General features: G+C 38.8%; 1 protein-coding gene across 2 annotated transcripts in view; it reads right to left on the bottom strand.

Moving 5' to 3' along the window:
* The window catches only part of LOC306998501 (zinc finger protein 521), an 89615-nt gene extending 69707 nt beyond the window's left edge, over window positions 1-19908 (bottom strand). For both annotated transcript variants that reach the window (XM_079612650.1, XM_079612651.1), the window contains exons 1-2: window positions 19369-19908; window positions 4114-4272 (exon numbers count right to left, since the gene is read on the bottom strand). In XM_079612650.1, coding sequence (XP_079468776.1) covers window positions 4114-4272; window positions 19369-19408 — 199 coding nt within the window. In that variant the 5' untranslated portion in view covers window positions 19409-19908. The remainder of the gene's footprint in view (window positions 1-4113; window positions 4273-19368) is intronic.
* Window positions 19909-20511: the final 603 nt, after the last annotated feature.

Here is a 20511-nt window from a genome sequence, read left to right as displayed (position 1 = left end):
GACACCGAGAGCTTTGAGAGGTGAACATGCCTCCCCCATCCCGCTCTGGGGAGCGTATACCGCTCTCCCCCGGCAGAAACACACACTCCCCGGGGACGCAGCGCTTGGGTTGGGGGTTAGCGTGAGGAGCGCTGGGTGGGCGCGGGTACTCTCCCTTTCCCGCTCCTGTGCAAGACAGCAGGTCCTGTGGGAGACATTCCTATAGCTGTCTCTCTCTCCCTCTCTCTCTCTCTCTCTCTGCAGTTCTGCATTAGCACGATCAATAGTCCAATCACATCAGGGACACGGCTGGATCCATCGGCCCATTCCCATAACGCACTGCAGTGGTCATGGCTTAAGTGCACAGAGAGGTGTTCGAGCTGCTGTGGACCCGGGCCGAGACGACGGCAGCCATTGATTCAGGTGACACGTGACATCTCTCTCTTTGTGTGTTACTCGGTTTTATGTTGGAAAATCGTTTCGCACACGCTTAGTCAGTGTTCCTGCACCACTGTATTTCACGTACAGTCAAACCAACATTTATTCAGACACCTTCAACCTTTCTCACATTATCACAGTTTATTCACTATAGTTTAGAAAACGGTAATAAAATATGGCAAGAACTCAGTTGATATTTCACAGGTTTTGTCAGTCCTTCTGTTAGACTGTTAGACTGGAATAGCCTTCCTGATATTGTCCGAGGCTCAGACTCGCTCTCCCAGTTTAAAACTAGATTAAAGACGCATCTCTTTAGCCAAGCATTCACATGATGCATCTCATACCTTTTATACTACAGTTAAATCAGATCAAATGCATTCATATTATGAACAGCAGCTACGCTAATTATTTCCCATCTGCCTTTTTTTGTTATCTCGCCTGTCCCGAGATAACTCAAATAGAGTTCATCAGCTCCAGTTATGTATCCAGCCTCTCATGTACCCCTTTTCCACCAAGGCAGTGCTGGTGCTGGTTTGGAGCCAGAGCCTAGTTTCAAACCGGTTCTGTTTTTCGACCACCAAAGCACCAGCTCCGAACCAGGAAAAGTGGTTCTTAAGTAGCACCAAATCATTGCTGGGCTAGAAGAACCGCTTGCGTCAGGGGCTGGGGGCGGGGTTACCGTGACCAACAAGACGAAAAGAAACTTGTGACCGCCATTTTTTAAATAGCTGCTAATCGAGCTAATAGCAGCTCGATTGTAATCTCCGTCTATGCAAGTTACGGCGAGCTGCGCGAACGCGTTTGATTCGCTGTGTTTGGATGCCGATGTAGGTTCGCAAAGCCATGAGCACCAATAGTAACGCCATACCGCCGATGTTGATGTAAGACTTGTTCGAGATGCATCGGAGCGGCGCGGACCGATCAGAGCTCCGGGAGTATTTGGAGAGCATACGACTCCTTGTGCTTTTGGATCGCTTTCGCAGTGCTTTGATGTCACGCGGCGATCGGTCTGCGTGAAGCCGAACCATCTCGAACAAGCCTGGTGTGTTTTTGTTTGGCGCTGCCGCGCTAGCGTTGCTGGGCAACATGAGATGTATACACAGTGACGTAAGATCTGGCTCTGTTGTGGCTCTCTAGCCTGTGGAAAGGCAAATCGGTTCTTAGAAGACCCGTTAGTAGAACAAACTCTGAACCGGCTCTAGCTCTAGCTCTGAACCTGCACCTGGTTCTTGCTGGTGGAAAAGGGGTAATGGAGACTTCAGATGCCCCAGCGCCTGTGAAGAGACGACTCGACGCCTGTGAAGAGACGACCCAACGCCGGCGATATGTTATGCCCTAAATTTGATGATTTACTAACTGTATTTTTGTATGTACATTTCTAAAATGCATTTTCTGTAAAGCTGCTTTGAAACAATATGTATTGTGAAAAGCACTATACAAATAAATTTGAATTGAATTGAACTGTCTCACACATGAACTATGTTGAATATCTGTCAGCTGTTAAATTTAACTACACAATTAGACAATACCAGTTTAGCTCAACCAGTGACCAAGCAATGCTTCATTGTGTTCAGTCTGTGTGTAAAAAGGTCGCATTAGCAAAAGAAAAAACACTTAAGAAAACATGATCAGGTCAAAGTGTCTGAATCATTTTTGGTCCCAAATTTGTATATATTTTACTGGTATTCACTGTTTGAAGAATTGATGGGTATAATATGTCACAGTTTACTTTATTTAGCAATCATCACTTATATAAATGAACTATAGTGTCCTGCACCCACTAGTAAATTTTTTTATAACAAATGATATCTGGTGTCTGAATAATTTTTGGTTTGACTGTATACTACCTGAGATATGAGGAATGCGACAGATATTGTATTGTGTTGTTTTTCCGGGTCTGCAATACCTGGAGAAAGCCGTTGGTTAGCATTTGTAATCATCTCACCTGGCTCAGGCCTTCCCAGAAATACACAACCTGCTTGCTGCCATCTGTTCTCACGGCCGATCAGGTCTGAGCCAATCACCTGAGCCACTAACGTCATGTGTCTGATAACCAACAGCCGCAGCCGATTGGCTGACAGTAGCACCAGAACGAGTCTCAACACCTTCACTAGTCCTCACAGGAGAATGAATGGTGTAGTTGTGCTAGCTGGGCTAACTACACCAACCTAACCAGCCAAACCTTGACCTCTTGATAAAACCTCTTGCTAGGAAAAATATTTGTTGTTCCACACAATTGTTTAATTCAATTACACTGTGCCAGTTCTGACATCTGAGTCTCATATATAGGAAGTTTACATGTAGCAAGCTCTGTCTGACTAAAGTTAATTTAAGTCTTAATTAAAAATGGTATAATATATATATATATATATATATATAAACACAGACAAGGATTTCACACGGAATATATATATATAAACAATTGATGAACAGTTACAGAACAATACACTCAGATGGAGGGTTCCTGATGGTTTCACACTTAATTCTTCTGCAGTTAACGTGTCTTTTCTTCTCCACCTGTTTTTGTCTGACCCAATGAGCATTTCACTGTCCAATAGTCATGCCTTAACTGCAATTTCTAGTATTGCGTTCTTCTCATGGGCATTTAATATTTTTTTACTTTTCAGTCTTAGTTAAATCTCTTTTTTGGCTTATTTGTGCCTAATAATTCTGCACACCTCAATATAAGGCATTTTTCATTTCCAGCCTTCATGATCAAGTATATATCACTTATAAATGATTGTGCCTGGAAAAAAAATATGACCAGAAAATCAACGTGCCTAATAATACTACCGACACCTTAACGACACAAAGTGGGTTGAAAATCGGCGAGGTTACACTATAAGGTTTGCATGTCTTACTGTAAATCAGGCTAATTATGAAGTTTATTGACTGTGTTCAAGCCTTTTCTGCTGAATTTAATCTGTGAAAATAAAAACTGTGAATGCAAGCTCCTCATCGCGGCACGGCTGTAATATCAGACCCATCTGAAGCAAACACGTATTCAATCGTTCACACTGAGTTACTGCTAAACCGGTTTTCACCTGCACACTTCTGTGCTCTTCTTCAGATACGCAGCGTTCACAAATGACTACTACGTTCTTCATCCACAGGGAACTCATTTAAACCACCGTCTCAAGTACTGAACAATTAAGATGTATTTGTCAGAGACACAGGGATTTTTAATGAGGGGCTGCTCTGAAGTCACTGATCAAATACAGCCAAATCTATTATGTAGAAGTACTGACTTATAGAAACCTAATCTCCAAGCTAGAGAAAAAGCAATAATACTGAAGCAACATCTAAACATGGCAGACACGAGTCAGACCCGAGTGTCAAATAAACTCACCCATGTACACTTTCCCGTTTCTTTTCTGAACGGATCTACAACTAATGCCTACACATGGGCTCAATTTTCAATGTCACACAAATATCACAAATGTCAAGGTATTGCTCAATGAATCAGCATTCAAGGTATAAAACAGAAAGATATTTGTATGTTTAGCTACACACAACACTATTAGCTAGTCAATGTTTCAAAGAAATTCTGACCATTTTAAAGCAAACTGGTGACCTGAGTGTGGTTCATAATGCAGTTCTCTTATAAAAATTTTGTCTGTAATCCCTTTCTCTTATCATTGAGCAATTGTACAGAGCCTAAAGTGATGGTGCGTGTCTAATTGAATCCTCATTTACCTGTGAGGTGGCACTGGAGAGTCTTGTGTGGCGTGAGAGTGCTCAGGGGCTCAAACGCCTGCTCTTCCTCCTCCTCTTCCTCCTCCTCGGGACAGATCTGGCTCCTCAGATGGCCATCTCCTTCATCCTTCGACTCAGTCTCAGCAACAGCGTCTGGATCTGAGGGATCAAGCACACCAGAGATGGTCATCAAGAGCTTGAGATCTGTTCTCACATTATTCCAGAAGACAAGCAGAGATTCTCAGAGATAATAGAGATCTTTTTGCTCAAGCAGTGATTGTATTGATAACTTGCATTACTTTTTATTAGCAAAAAAAAAACATTGATTTCTTTTTCAGTAGGACCAGGGTGGGAAATTAACACTTGCCGCCAGGTAATTGAAGGTAATTTTATCTACCAGAAACACTGTGGCAGACAAATTGTCATGGATTGGCCCTTGACCAGAACAATGCATTCTTGTTAAAGTAATGGACGTAACGTATTGAGGAAGAGGTGTTCACAAAGCTGGTGTTTGATTGGCTGCATTAGATTTAAGCTCTGAGAGCATGGTTGGAAATAAACTGCAGGACGGGGTCCTCTATTGAATAGACCATGTAGATTACTTAGGACATAATGTATTATCAGCTGCAGAAGAGGTGATCAGGACCCGGACGCGAATATCCCCGTTCCTCAACATTATTCTGAGATTACTTATTGTACTCAAGGAACTTCAGTGTACGTACCCATTTAAAGTACCTCAAAGCTTTGTCTATAATGGAGAAACCACTGAACTTATGGGCTCCATTTTGTCCTCAGAGAACTGTTCATTTTAGAAAAATTGCCTGGCATGTGGGAATCTTAGGAACACAAATTGCACAGTCTAGCATCAGCCAGTAAATGGCTGCCAAACAGATTTGCCCGGTCACTCAAAGCAGGTCGAACTTACTAGTTTTGATATGGAAGGAAAATAATGACAAATGTATTTGAAACAAACAAAAAAAGCTTGTTGCACTAATGAAAAAAAAAAATCCATTGCATCAATAGTGCATGCATTGTATCAGTGCTTGGGGCTGAAATTCAACATGGTTGTATATTTAAGCTGTGAATATTTAAATTCAAAACATTTCACACACACTTTCATTTTTAAAAATTCAATAATCCGTATTCGCCTTGCAGACTTCACATCCCAGAAATTCGGTCTATTTAAAAATACCACCAATAATGTAAAATTTTAGGTCCATATTATTTCGCTTTGCAAATTCACTTCCACAAATTCATGGGTTCGACAGAAAATTCAACATTGCACATCTGGGAAAAGCAGGACTAGCAGTAGAGTACCGATTGATAATCTGCACCTGCTGTAAGCCGGCCTCACCAGCAGGAGGTGCACGCGTGTGTTGAAGACCAGAGCAACAGTTACAGACAGTCATTCATTCACAAAAACTGATTTACAGAACTTGAGTGAAAAGCGGTAAGTATTTACTATGATTGTAATCGCCAGGATATATGCGGAAAAGCTTTACATTTCATTCAACATCTTATGGTTACTTTTCCCGTGTAGGCTACACACTAGCGCAAAGGAGATTATAAAGTTATCTCTCTCGATTGCTTAGATTCCTTAACTTTATACCATGGCATCTGCTGTAATGCCCTAACCCTAACCCATACTGGGGTTTCCCTCGTACATCATACTCCAGGATTCATAACGTGTAGATTAACGTGCTTAAAGTAGAGCTGATCCAGGAGACAAAGCCACTGAATCTTCATCAGGACTCTGAACTGCTTCAAGGAACAAACATAAACTAACAATGTTTTAACAGGAACATAAACAAAAACTAAAATCACGTTAAATCGTTTTGAACTGAATTTTTTTTTTTTTTTTTTATGATCATTAACCGGTTAATAACATTGTTCTATCGTTCTGTTTAATATTTTAATTTGGCAGTCAATCAATAAGGAATTCAAATAGTAGGCTATAGCCTCTGCAAATGTGACGTTGACACATCCAGCGTGAAATGCTCAGTTGTCAGAGTCGCTGCATTAGCTTTTGCATCTCAGGATTTTTTCCGAGGATATGTGACCAACCGTTATGCTTTTTACATTTAAGGGAAAATTGCAGATAATATTTAGCGTGGTGTGCGTTTTGAAACCAGTGAAAATTGGAGGTTAGTGAAAAACCACTACTATTCAGGAAATTAAAAAAATGAAACCCTGTATTTTTAAAATAATGAAACACCATGTGGTCAAAGTTAGTACTACAGCTTCCAAAATCAAGCTCAAAATGAGTAAAGAGGTTTTTTCACCAGTGAATGTCGGAGATGTGTGTTTTATCAGTCATTAACGGTATATGCAAGAATATGAAAGTAAATGTGCATGTGGTAGAACCATATTGTATGTAAAAAAACATAGAAATACTAAAGACCTTTATACTACACAACAGACTAAGGAAGTTTATACTACACAACAGTTCATTTGAAGCATAAGCGCTCCGCGAATGAACTCGCTGAGAGATGAGCTGCACCTATAGCTGTTATTTTAAGATTGAACATTAACAATCCTTGTGCAAGTGAATCCTCCAGAGACGCTGGCATGGATGTGCACTGCAGTGAGACAGATCAATAACCCAGCGTTTGAGGATTTGACCGCTCTCCTGGAATACACACGAGCCGCCACACAAAGCACTGTAGAAAGAGAGCATTGCAGGAAACATCATAAAGTATTTAGACGATCTCCTTGGTTCTCCTTGTATAGCATGCCATAAAGTCTCACTTCACGGTTTCTAAAGCGCAGCACTGTCTCACCCGACACTGTCCTGTCCTGGCCATAGGAGAAACTGGCCACTCTTCGGTTGATAGTCTAATAAACAAGGGATCCCAAAGCAGAGAAAATATAAAATGCAAATATATATTCCTAAGAAATAGCCTAACGGACAGATCTTGAAACGTGCATGCAGCTTCATCAATACAGCAAATGCCATGAATTGAAGTGATTTCTCTTCTCCCTCCTTTCTCTAATTCCTCCAGCAGCACAAGTTCATTCTGGATATCGATCTTCTTTCTCTGAACTGTCGTAGCTCTCTAACACACACACACACACACAGTCTAATGCACTCCTTGACTCATATTCTCATCCAAAGAATAGCAAGGGCCAGCGCAGTAAAGAATGCAGTTTTATAAGAGTAAGATAGAGACGGTTGTAATGAGACGGCTGATCTCAGCAACACAACAGACGATTCACTCACATGCTGTTGCTTATTGCACATTATCACCAAACTCCATGTACACTTTGCATTTTTCCTCAGTCAGCTCAATGGCAGCACCAGAAGACTTGTTCTCCCAATGCTAGGATGACTAGAGGAAATTACTTTTCACACTATTTTTTATATATAGGTTTCCACAGATGATATGAACAACATCCATTGCAGGACTGTCACGTATAAAGTAAAGCAAGTGACCTGATGGAGCAGAATCAGGTCATGGTTACGATATTGCACAGCAACTGAACATTAATGAATACTTTTTGTGAGAAGAATGGCATACTTTACTTTTCTATCCATCATTTATCTGTTTTGTTCATTTATGAAGACACATAATACTGTGTAGAGCCAGTAATGATGCTGCCGTCTCCCTCCGTAATTTGCTTCTGTTGGTTTCTTTACTTTGATAATATTTCCATCGCTTTGGTTGTAAATGTGAGGAAAACAGGACATTACAGACAGTATCACACATCAGGACAGCAATAATAACAACTATTTTCAAAGTCAGCATGAAATGAAAGTTGTGATCGTCTTTTCTTCTCTATTGTGATGCATTTCTGAGTAAAATGTAGGACGGGGCTTGATTGGATGTTTGGTGGTTTGCTATTGGCTGATCTCATGTGATTGACAGGTTGCCCCGCACTCATCATCAGAGAAGAGATGAGCTACAAGAGGGAGGAGAAGTTATTCTGATTCAAGATTACCAGAAACATGAATTTATCTAAATATTTGTGCATGGATAAATCTTTTACAATAAACACTGCAATATTTCATAAAATCAAGAATTGTCCAATTTGAATTCATGGTGACTTTAAACGTACGTGTGCGCAAGTATGTGCGCACTATCCATGTTAAACTGTACTAACATACATAGGCTACTGTGTATGCAAATCTCCAGAAAGGACGGCAAATTAAAAATAATGTAATGTAGGGAAACTTTTAATTAAAAAATAATTTCTGCACAGTGTTTTATAAACCAAAAGTATAATTAATCTACAATTCTAATAGCTTAAGCCAAAAGTTATTTATTTCTGTAAATTTCACCTTTTTTGTTGACAGTTCTGTTCATAAGGTTATATATGTACCTTGTCTTAATAATTGTATCAAAATTACAGGGGTCATAATGGCAACACAACGCATTAAGAGCTAGGGGGTGTAAACTTTTGCAACATTTGTTGATTTGTGTAATTTCAGTTATTATTTTGTCTTGTGGACAACACAGTGTGTAAACATCTGTGAAACAGCTTATTCAGGACCGTACTAAACAAAATAGCATGCCGTTTTTATGATCCCCCTTATTTCGTTAAAATTATTAGCATGCATTTTCTGCTAGGGGCATGTAAACAAAGTCAGAACTGTTTTCTAAAATCTCTCAGATGAGAGAGAATATTTGAAAGAAACAACTTTCACACATGAAATATCAGTTTGGCCATCCGTTGTACTGTATTTATGTCTTCCCGCCAGCGCTACATGGCTCGCTAACGGTTGACAGGCTCCAGGTACCATCATCCATATGAGCTTTAAAATAAACACACACGAGAGCTGACCTTTACATGAGACAAATGAAGCAGCAGATCCGCTGGACTCAGTCATGACCTGAATACTGCTCAGCGCCGCTGAACGCCACACACATGACAGGAGGCATTCATCTACTCAAGCACCACACCTCACACACCCATATGCCAGCACAAAGAGCTCTGCTGCACTACCATGTGCAAATCACATTCACAAATACATTATCCATCTGGGCTGGCTTTCATAGCACGCATATAGCCTACAAATAAAAAATAAGATCAGGGACACGTTGAGCCATAACGTGTCCTCGTAATGGACGTTTGAAAAGTGATGGTGATCTCTGGGAGTGCTGGCATCTTATATCTAAACTTTATGAGCTAGTTAAATTCATTGCATTAAAATTCAGTAAAATGCTGATACATTTAACAACTGCTGCTGCTAGTTTCATTCTCGCATTTTCAACTGGAAAGGTCAATTAGCTGAAAAACACACGGATACACACTTCAAAAAACTCTTGAAGTGTAAATGTCAGTTAAGTTACTAATAAGAATACTAATAAGAAAGGAAAAAACACTCATTGTTCTTGTAGCTTTAATCTAATTTAATCTAAAGTGAATGAACATTACAGTGCTTTTTTGTCTATTGCTTCCAGTTATATATATATATATATTTTTTTTTTTTTACTTTTATTGAAGCAAAGTGCATTTAATTGAACAATGTTAAAAGGCTTTTTATTTTTGCTGTGGTATCGGAATAGGTATTATGAAATGTCAGTGTAATTGGTACGGACTACAGAAATTTGGTAGAGACGACTATGGGACACATTCACTCTAATCTTCCATTATAAGATCAAGAATATGCAATCTGGGATAAAGAGAGATCTTTGAGGAATAAATGAAGAAGCTACACTTGAACATTCACTACTAGGTTTAAGAGATTGAACCACTTATACAACATTTCAAATCTCCACAAGGGAGATTCTCGCAATCTCCACAAAAGCCAAGCCAATGTTGGTTCTTGTTTTATTACGAGCTCTGTCACATTTCTCTTTTCGCCAGCAGACTCTCCTCTGTTTGGAGTTTGTTTTAGCCATAAAAGGGAAAAATCATAAAGCGACATTGGAACATTTATTTATTGCTATGTTTCTTTAGCATTTGTGTAAAAAAGATGCCATACTTCTAGACCAGACTGTGCAGGACAGCGGCCCTACAGGACTGAGTTTGGACACCCATGAATTATAATACGTTTCTTGACCTTAAACAACCATAAAGCAACAATGGAGTGCGTGTTATCTGCATTATTAGTGTTTAATACAGCACAATTCTTACACATCGATTTTTTTTATTTTAACCAGTAATTGGGTTACTTACTATTTGGCCTTAAATGGAACCATGTAGTTTCCTTATATTGCTTTGAAGGGTTACGGAAGATCTCAGACATTTAAAGGATTGGTTCACTTTCAAAAAATGTTTTGCTGATGATTTACTCACCCCCATGTCATCCAAGATGTCCACGTCTTTCTTTCTTCGGTCGAAAAGAAATAAAGGTTTATGAGGAACACACGCAGCTTCAGAGTCTCGATACGATCCCAGTCGAGAAATTAGGGTCTTATCTAGCGAAACGATTGGTCATTTTCTAAAAATAAATAAAAATGATATACTTTTTAACCACAAATGTGTAATTCAACATACATACATCATACTTGTAAACACTGAGTTGGTACTTCCGACTACGTCTTGCGTGACCTTTCCAACGTGATGACGTAATACGTGGGGCATCTCAGAGATATTACAAGACGGGCATTTGTGGTTAAAAAGCATATCATTTTAAATTTTTAAAAAAATGACAGATCGTTTCGCTAGATAAGACCCTTATTTCTCGACTGGGAACGTGTAGACCCTTTGAAGCTGCATTGAGGCCCATGATTGAGACGGACATTTGGACCTTCAAACCGTTGGTTGCCATTGAAGTCCATTATATGGAGAAAAATCCTGGAATGTTTTCCTCAAAAACCGTCATTTCTTTTCGACTAAAGAAAGAAAGACATGGACATCTTGGATGTAAATGATCAGCAAAACATTTTTTGAAAGTTAACTAATGCGTTAAACCTTTACTACTTACCTTTACATCAGCTGATTTAGATTTTTAAACTCCACTTTTATTCTACTTTATATCAAACCTCCAACTGTATGTAAATCACTCACCACAGAGTTGTCAATGCTGAAAGAATGAAGCATAACCGTTTAAAATAGCAGACTGCCAGTGGCTCTGTTGCTCTTGTCACAGAGAACGAGAATTTGACTATTAGCTGATGTCCTTTAAAGCCCATTGCAGAAAGCAGAAAAATCCATATTTGTTGACCATTAATATTGATGAGGACGCAACCCCCTCCGGTGCTTCTCCACTGATGGCTACAGTATTTTGGTTTGATATGATTTCTAAAAACAAATCCTTTCTTTTTTTTGTACAAATGGCAACTTTCCAGCGAATGTGTAACCTACACAAAAAGGATCTTCTTTAAATGCCAATAAAGTGCTTTTTACAGGTACCAATGTCTGCCATCCACAGAGTTTGTGCTGCAAAATGTGTGTGCCACTTCATTACAGCCTCATTCTCTACCCATTAAACCGAAACTGTTCCTCCTGTATGCCAGGTGTACAGAACTAAATGTATTTTATGAGCAGGAGGAGAACAAAGACTCCCACCTGCTTCACGAGAAATGAAGCTTTCTGCGAGGAGACTTCAGCTCTACCCCTGCGGTCTCCATTATACCTCCACTATCTGCACTTTCATTCCCTGGCACAGAGGAACGGGACGCCTGACGGGACCTCCCCGCTGCTTGCTGGCACTGACTGACAGTGAGTGCAGAACAAAAAGTCCTCCATTACACACAATAGAGAAGCAAAAGGAAGGCTTTCTGGTCAGGCACAAAGATGCACCGAACATCAGTCAAATGATCCAAAACCAAGATCATCTAAATGCAAAAATATTCATTTAACTGAGTTGCTTTGCCATTTAGCAGATATGGATGAAAAGCAACACCAGTCGGTCCTCCTGTGGAGTTGTACTGAAGAGTCAGTGTATTTCAGACTGACAGACTGGAGCTGAGGGAATTATATTCATACTCTTTGGCTCAGTCTTATTTCAAACTACCGGTGCATCCCAGATCTTTAAGTATTAAAGGCAGGGTAGGCGATTTGTTCCAGAAATGTTTTTGTTATGCTGGTTCAAAGTCTCTTCACACCCTGAGAGCAATCACTAAGTTAAGTGGCCTAAAAGTATTTATACGTTTATACGTCTTCTATGATCTTATGCCTTCTCACGCTATTGCTAACTTCTCCAAAAATTGCCTACCCTACTTTGAAGTGTCTTCCTTAATCCAGCTTTAAAAGAAAGCAGTGTCACATTGAAAGGCAACTTTTTTTAAACCTAACTGCATGCATTTTGCTGAAGAGCATTGTTTTGGTTGTGCTTTGGTTCTGCGTGACTGTGAGGATGAATATGGTTCTTTCTCATAACTAACAAAAGAGAGACTATCCTACTGCTCATAAAACATTGACTACTAGCCTTAAGAAATATTACCAGACAGGATCTCAAGCGGAGTATCTGAAGACGGCACTGTAGCTTTATCCACTAATAGGCACAGTACTTACTTGAAAATAAATTCCAGCACAGCGCTACATTAATCATAATGAAATTATCTTCACAATAGATAATGCTTTACAAGCTACATATGGACATTAATCTGTTCAATAAAACACCTTTCTCTCCTGTTGAGTCCTGATCATCTCAGAAACGCTTTTTTACAACATTTCAAATCCCTCAGTTCTCTCCATCTCCTAAAGCCAAGCCAATGTTGGTTCTTGTTTTATTACGAGCTCTGTCACGTTCTCTTTTTTCCAGCACACCCTCCTCTGTTCGGCATTTGTTTAATCGGGAGATTCCCCAGAGATTTAGCGGCTCCATGTAAACCATTCTCACTCATTGTGACAACTAACCTCTGCCATACATATGGCGCTGTTCCACTAAACCGTACCAGCTCGCCTCGGCTCGCCTCGACTCTGTTTGGTTTTCCACTGTGTAAAAGTTGTACCGGTACCTGCTTCCAGATACTTTTTTTCGTATCACCTTCGGCGAGGTTCTGAGCGAGCCGAGGCGAGCTAAAATGTGACGTGACACACGGCAGACTGCTGATTGGTCAGAATCGTCACTATTCACTGCGTCATCATTGCACGCGCCAGACGGAGTATCCTGAATAACCCCGACATTTTTAAATAGTTTTGCCAGAGATTGCGTGATATACCCATTACTAATATTATGTAAAACAGCATACACTCAATTTCCTCCATTGTCCTGTGTGTGTGTGGGTAGCGGGTGTGTGTCGCGTCGCTATGATGACCAGGTACTATTGTGGAGGTACTATCTGCAATGGAAAACGGAGCGAAAAGCGAGCCGAGGCGAGTTGAGCTGGTACTGGTAATGGAAAAGCGCCATAAAGTGTACCTTAAAATGTTAATTTCACCTAAACGTGAACTATTTTATCCATGTAAGAAAGTGACGAGTTACCCCTTTCTGCCTCGACTGTGACAAAACCTTCTAGATGTAAACCCAGCAGCACAAATTGTACAATAAAATGACAGGGGAAATCTACATGTTTTAAGTCAATTTTGAAATATTGCATGAAAATGCTGGGTAAAACAATAAGTAATTGTTCATTTGTACTAAAATACATGTTTTAAATAATGATCTCTACTTAGACATATTGGCTACGGTCAGTTTTTGGGATTGACAACATTTACTACCAGGTGTGAGTCTCACAATGTCCCGTTCAAACAGAAAATTACAGTAGCGTCTCGAATACGGTCTGTATGAACGTGCAACAGGAGTCAAGCCCGTGTTCTCTTACTAGTAACCATAGCGACAGTGACCAAAGTCACATCAGAGATGATGTCGTCTATAAAACTGAAGTCGTATCACTTTTGACACGACAAGAGTCAAATCGAGCTGTGACTTCATCCGAAACCTCCTGAACATGTACAGGTGTGTGTTCGGTTGCGGTTCGCTCCCGTAAATATCTGAACTGTGTGTGTGGTCACTGTATTAAGGACTCGCACACAAGACAAGCGTATTTTTCTGCTGTGGCCATTGTTTGTACTGCACTTTTTGATGTACTCCAGGTAGCCTTTATAATGGAAAAGATATTGTGCAATAATTATTCTACAGTAGTTTGGCTTATGTTCTACCACAAATGCATTAGGGGAAGTATTTTAAGAATTTTATAATATTTTCAGAGATTGACTTGAGAATATTAATAAGTAGTGAAGCAGTCGTGTTAAAATGTTTTATCTAAGAAATAATAATAAATTATTACACCAATTTTCTTATGTTTTCTTGACAAGAATTTTCTTTAAATAGTTTTTTTTAATGATTTTTGATTTGTGATGTATTCAAGTCATTGGCCCTCATTTATCAATCTTGCGTTGAAACGGGCGTATATGTTGGCGTAAGATTATGCTTACACTCCTCTCACCGTCTGATTTATGAAGCTGTGCGTACCTTTGAAATTCAGGTGTACGCAATACCTGCCTCTCGATAAATGCCGCGGCTGAAAACGATCATCATTAGATTAACACGCCCCTATATATTCACATCTCCGCCTCCCCCACGCCCTCATTTTACACCATGGACACACGGAAGACGGCAAAGAGGAGAAACTTCTCCGGCGGAAATCCAGTTTAAATCGCTGGTTGGTTGAGCAAATTACCTATCACAATGCATTATTTTACAGCACGTGTTTTGAAACTATTAGCGTTGAATTTCGCATGACGTCACATGTGATGGAGGTGTACAATAGTGATGATGATGATGGGAATAATTGCATGACAATTTGTAATGTTCTTCTTATTAGTATTATGATTTTGATTATTAATGACACTTATTGTTATTTAGAAGAAGAATGTCGTTGTTATTGTTATTATTATTATTTGTATTATTATTATTATTTAAAAGAAGAAGAATGTCATTTTAATTATTTTGTCAGTCTGAATTATTTTTTGGTCATTGAAAGCCTTTCATTGCTGAACCCAGTCCGTGCGCACCTGCCGGGCTTAACTCACAAAAATAAACACTGAATGTGTTTATTCAGTGAAATGTTTATTCAACATTTCTATGTTGTTGTTTTTTTACAGTGGGTCATAATATATCATATCTTTAGTTTGTCAGTGCGTTTTGTGGTGTTAGGAATTGTTTTTCTGCACATTTCAGCACTAACTCAAAACGTGCGTACATGTACACCACCTCCTGAGCTGGCGTAGGATTTGAGCGTGCCGTACGCCAACGTCCATATTGATAAATCGCAAAGTCACTGTGGTTTTGGGTGTACGCCAGGTGTACGCTGGAAATTTGGTGTACGCACTTTTCAGAAATGAGGGCCATTGTGTGTGTGTGAATTGCATTTTTACTGTATTTCTGAATATATTAGGAAATACTGAACCAACTGCTTCTATAAAAACTTTTTACTTTATACTTTAACGTACTTCTATACGACTGTGGGGTGAATTCGTTTGATAAAGGAAATAAAATGAGCATTTGCATGAAATTAAGAGTCTTCTTGACAAAGTACTGTTCTTAAAATATATACTGTATGATCCATAAATGTGTGTGATTTATTTTCATTAAGGGAGAAAAAAATACTTCAATATCTTAATCTCATAGTATAAATTTTTTAGGTTTATAGATGTGTGAGGAGGGTCACAACAGCACAACACAGCTATAAAGCAAGACCATCATCGTTTATGAATTAAAATGTGATCATATTTTCCATATTATTTTAGACTGCAAAAGACCATGATAATGATATTCATCATATTTTAATGTAACATCAAAAGTTAATGAGCGTTTCATCACGGACCACTAACAGTAAAACTACATCTATGAACATTCACTATGTTTGTCAACTGGAATGCCTTCAATACCATTGGCTGTTGTATTATCCAATGGCAAATGGCAAAGAACTGTACACACAATACAAAATTGAAGAATGTAAGTTAGACATTGCCAATAAATAAAATAATTATACAATTATAAATAAAACTATGGTCTGTTTCCATTATAATTATGCTTTTACGTGAAAGTTTGACTCGGGTAGATGAACAAAAAGAGCCTAGGTTCAATTTTGGCGACAGTTACCCTTTAAAGAATGAGTCAAAGCTGACAAAAATAACTGTCTATATAAAAGTCACATTTTGCACTGCAAACCTCAATGTCAGCTTTAACTTGTCACTGTTGGCCAGTAATCATGGTATAAGCAGCATAATCCACGGCTAGCGGTGCATTACGCGACTTTAATACACTTTGGGTGGTTCTTTCTAAAACTGTGTAATGCACACATAACCGTGGATTATCCCTTGTGTTACGTATATAATGTTTGCATAAAATAATGTATTAGTAAGACATGGCCATGTACAACAGCCAAACACTTAAGATGTTCAGAGATTTCTGAAAAGATTACAAATTATGTCCATTTATCAGACAGAAAGCCATGATCAGTAATCTAATACAGTCAAAATATTTGCATGATATGTGAACAATTGTAGAGCTGGTATTTTATATAAAATGCTCCTCAACAAACAAGCATCCATTAATCTACAGAAATAAAGGCACTCTCGTTTATAGCCATCAGGAGCCCCGTCTCAGACACATCCTGCAAAACACCGCAGAAGACTGAGTGTGTGTGTGTGTGTGTGTGTGTGTGTGTGTGTGTGTGTGTGTGTGTGTGTGTGTGTGTGTGTGTGTGTGTGTGTGATGCAGATGGGCAGCTCTGAGTAAATGTCAGCATGAGAGGAGAAAGTGTTTGCATACGAGCGGATGATGTATGTCTTTGGCCTGTGGACATTTATTCCCTTAAGCAATAACGCTGTCACCCTTGTTCAGCACATTATATATTAAAATGGCCTTTTGCAAAAAAAGAAAAAAATGTATATATGAAGTCTCTTCCCCAAGATCAAACACACGACTCATCCGTATTTAATCCACCTTCAGAAGATGTCACAGCAGTGCCCACTGACCTCAGTGCATCACACACACACACACACACACACACACACACACACACACACACACACACACACACACACACTGTTTTCTTTACAGCAGAGCAGAGCATGGCACCAGCAACACCAACACACTGCGTGAAATTACCAAGGAATTAATGTATTGATAAAATGTAGATCTTGAACGCAAAGTTGTTTTGGATAAAAATGCTAAATGTGTGTGTATAGTTGCAAAAAGGTAGCTATATTCAAGTAGCTATATTAATCAGAATTCATCACTTTATATTACGTGTCTTTAACTACTAGTATGTACTAACATTTAAATTAATCATTTGATACAATGCACTTATTGTGTACATGTTTTTACATTTTACTATTAAAAAAAAGCTTGTAAATACAACTGTACTATAATTACACTGTGGTTGTAGCCCTTAACCAACCCTGAAACCGGTCCTAACCTGACCCGTATCCTCATCATAGCAGCACGTGTGTCACAATACATCAACACAGTACACACTGTACATAACCGTAATTATTATTATTTGCTGAGACACCTAACCAACTGTTGACCAATGTTTTTTTATTCAGTTCAGAATCTATAAACATCTAATACATGTTTATGACTTAATTGATGTAAATGTCAACAATACGTACTTTACACAGACATGCTAACGGTTAAAACAATCCAATATATAAGGCCCCACTTAATATTAGTGTCTTTAACTAGTACCATAAGCATATAGAGTGCGCTGACCTCCCATGTGCTGTTGTTGAGGAGGATAGGGTCAGGTTAGGACAGGTTTAATGCTGTGAGGTAAGAGGTAGCAGTATTGACAGTGTTATTATAGATGTCAGTGCAGAAATGAAGAACAGCTGTAGTTAGTTACAGAAGTAGATGCATTTACAGCATAACAAACATGTTCAAGTTTTGTATCAGATTATTAGGTAACACTTTATTTTACAGTGCCATTGATGCACGTTACATGTTACTGCAGTAATAACTACAAATTATATTTTTTAAAAATTACATACAACTAACCCTCAACCAAACCCTAATCCTAAGTACATTAAATATTATTACTCAGTACAATTTTACATACACTGTAATACTGACACTTTAAAATAAAGTGTAACCAATTATCATTAACTGTCAGCGGGGTAAGATGAGGGAAGAATCCCCTTTAAGAACAATGTGCATTTACTTTTAAATCGACTATTAAATTACATTTAAATTTTGCCAATTCAGTTGAAAACCCGAACCTAACCAATGGCAGAATCCAGGTCAAAGAGATTCATCTTAAAGGGTACGTTTATTCTGAGACTTATATACAAAGATGTGAATATATGTTTAATTCCCCATATGTGCATTAAAGAGATATGTCATAATAACATCACTGTTAATTCAAATTGATTGATTTTACTCGATGAGCCTATAGATTTCAATGAATAGCAAAGATTAAATGTGCATCTAAATCATTCAATAATATCCCCATGAATTTCAATAAGTTTACAATTAAATATAAGAACACAAGTAACCACAAGTAACCCGGGGCCTTCTGTGCAGTTTTGCCAATAATAATCATTTAAAAAAAAAATACTCCCCAAATCTCTCATTAACAAATAGACACTAAACTTTGATATTCAACTTAGATCAACATTTCCCAGAGATCTTATCATGTTACCTCACTAAAGACACTTGATATAATAATGTGCATAATGCATAATGTACCAGCAAGTTTGTTTTTGACTCCTTTGTTGAACTATAACATAGACAGCATTAAAATAGTTCTCATTAAAAATGTTAAAATAATTTCAGGAAACAGAATACTTGTCTGAAATAACAGACATATGACATAACTATTCTTAAAATAAAAATAAAAATAAAATAAATAATAATAATTCATAACAAAATTCTGATTCACCCCATTGTGTGTGATTTTGTTTACAAGCATAAGTTATTAAAACCATTGCGACATAAAGAATAATCTTTGGTGAAGTCTCTGTAATAATCAAGTCCATGCTGTAATGGTCAAACGATGTGTCGTAATATTTATCCTACTGGTAATCGCCCACTTTCATGGTAAGCTCTAGTCACGTGATGCGTCACTCCAAACTTGCATGTCAATTTAACATCCATATCGTATATCATCACTTACGCCACATATGCAATGAAACCCACTGACATAAAACACGGAGAAGAATGGCATTTCTACTTTCCGTTGCCAATTCATCCTGACATTTGTAAATAGCCACTCAGATACATTAAGTTGTCCATAACGCAAACCTTTGGCTTTTATAGTTGTTCGTGAATCTCGCGCATTGAATCGTTTGCGTTCACGCGCGCTGCCTGTGGAAATAACGGTGTTGTATAACACATGCATATACCGTGGGAAGATGTTTGACATCCTATTTTCCTTTCTTGAAAGCGCGTTATACAGGAGGAGGATCACTTACCTTTCAGAGCTCTTGGTTTGGCTTGTTTGCGACGCGACATCCTACAGAAACCCGCCGAAGATCACACATCTAGATATACATCTCCAATGTGATCATAAAGCTCATTCAGTTTAACATTAACTGCACACTGAGGTAAAAATCACAGTGCTGTTGGTCAATTCCTGGTGTAGCCTATCTGTTTAAACAGCTGAAGAGTTAAAATGCCATATCCATCAACTAATATCATACACATGCTTTATTTAATCGGTTATAAGTGCGCACGACAGACCTCAAACGCGCTGTAAATGATCGGGGAAAAAACTAATGTAGCGAAAAACGAGTAAAAGAAATAATTATTTCCTCACAATGGCACGAACTAAAGACTAATTGAGGCTGTCAAATCTCTCATTTCATCTGAGAATCAGAACTGAGTCTGTTTTGTTTTTTTTTTAAATAAAAAGAGAGAGAGAGAGAGTCAGAGAGGAACATGCGAGCTCCCTCCTCATCACCAACCTGCGAGGTCTCGCTCTGCGCTGTCGCTCCGGTAGTCCACATAATAATGGAAAATGGAAGCGAGGCCCCCAAAGCCATGAGGACGGCTCCAGAGGGGGCCCCATCCCCGCGGGGACGCGCCCTGTGCGTAATCACGGAGGAAATCATTGTCAGCCTGCTGCTCTCAAACACTGACAGAGAGGCATGATTAAAATCCGCGGGAAGTCGGCAAGATCTGGCGTGTGGATCCCGGAGTCGCTGGATCCGGAGCCCTGGACTTCTGTCGCGTCTTATGAAGGCGGATTGGTCCCCCTTCTGGTAGACAACACTCAATAGACCTGGCTCTGTGAGAAATGTACATGCAGATATTGCCATTCAAATACATCACCATTTTACATATTTCAGCTGCATATTACATTTCAAATCGAATATTAAAGGGTTGTGCCTCCTCCCAATGGAGTATTAGTAGTAATAGTAGTAGTAGTTTATTGATCCCAGTTCATTTTCCAACTAAACACAGTTTTATGGAACAAATTTGTGTTAGGAATTTTCAGCAACTACATTAAAAAACGATGTATGCCCACTGACTGCCTACTTACATCTGATGCATATTTCACACAAAACTTGAAAGCACTTTGTCTATTTAGTATAAGATCTAATCTTATTGGCTGG

Source organism: Phoxinus phoxinus (assembly GCF_949152265.1).
Source record: "Phoxinus phoxinus genome assembly, chromosome: 5".
Lineage (NCBI taxonomy): Eukaryota > Metazoa > Chordata > Actinopteri > Cypriniformes > Leuciscidae > Phoxinus > Phoxinus phoxinus.
This window is presented reverse-complemented; position numbering and strand designations above follow the sequence as displayed.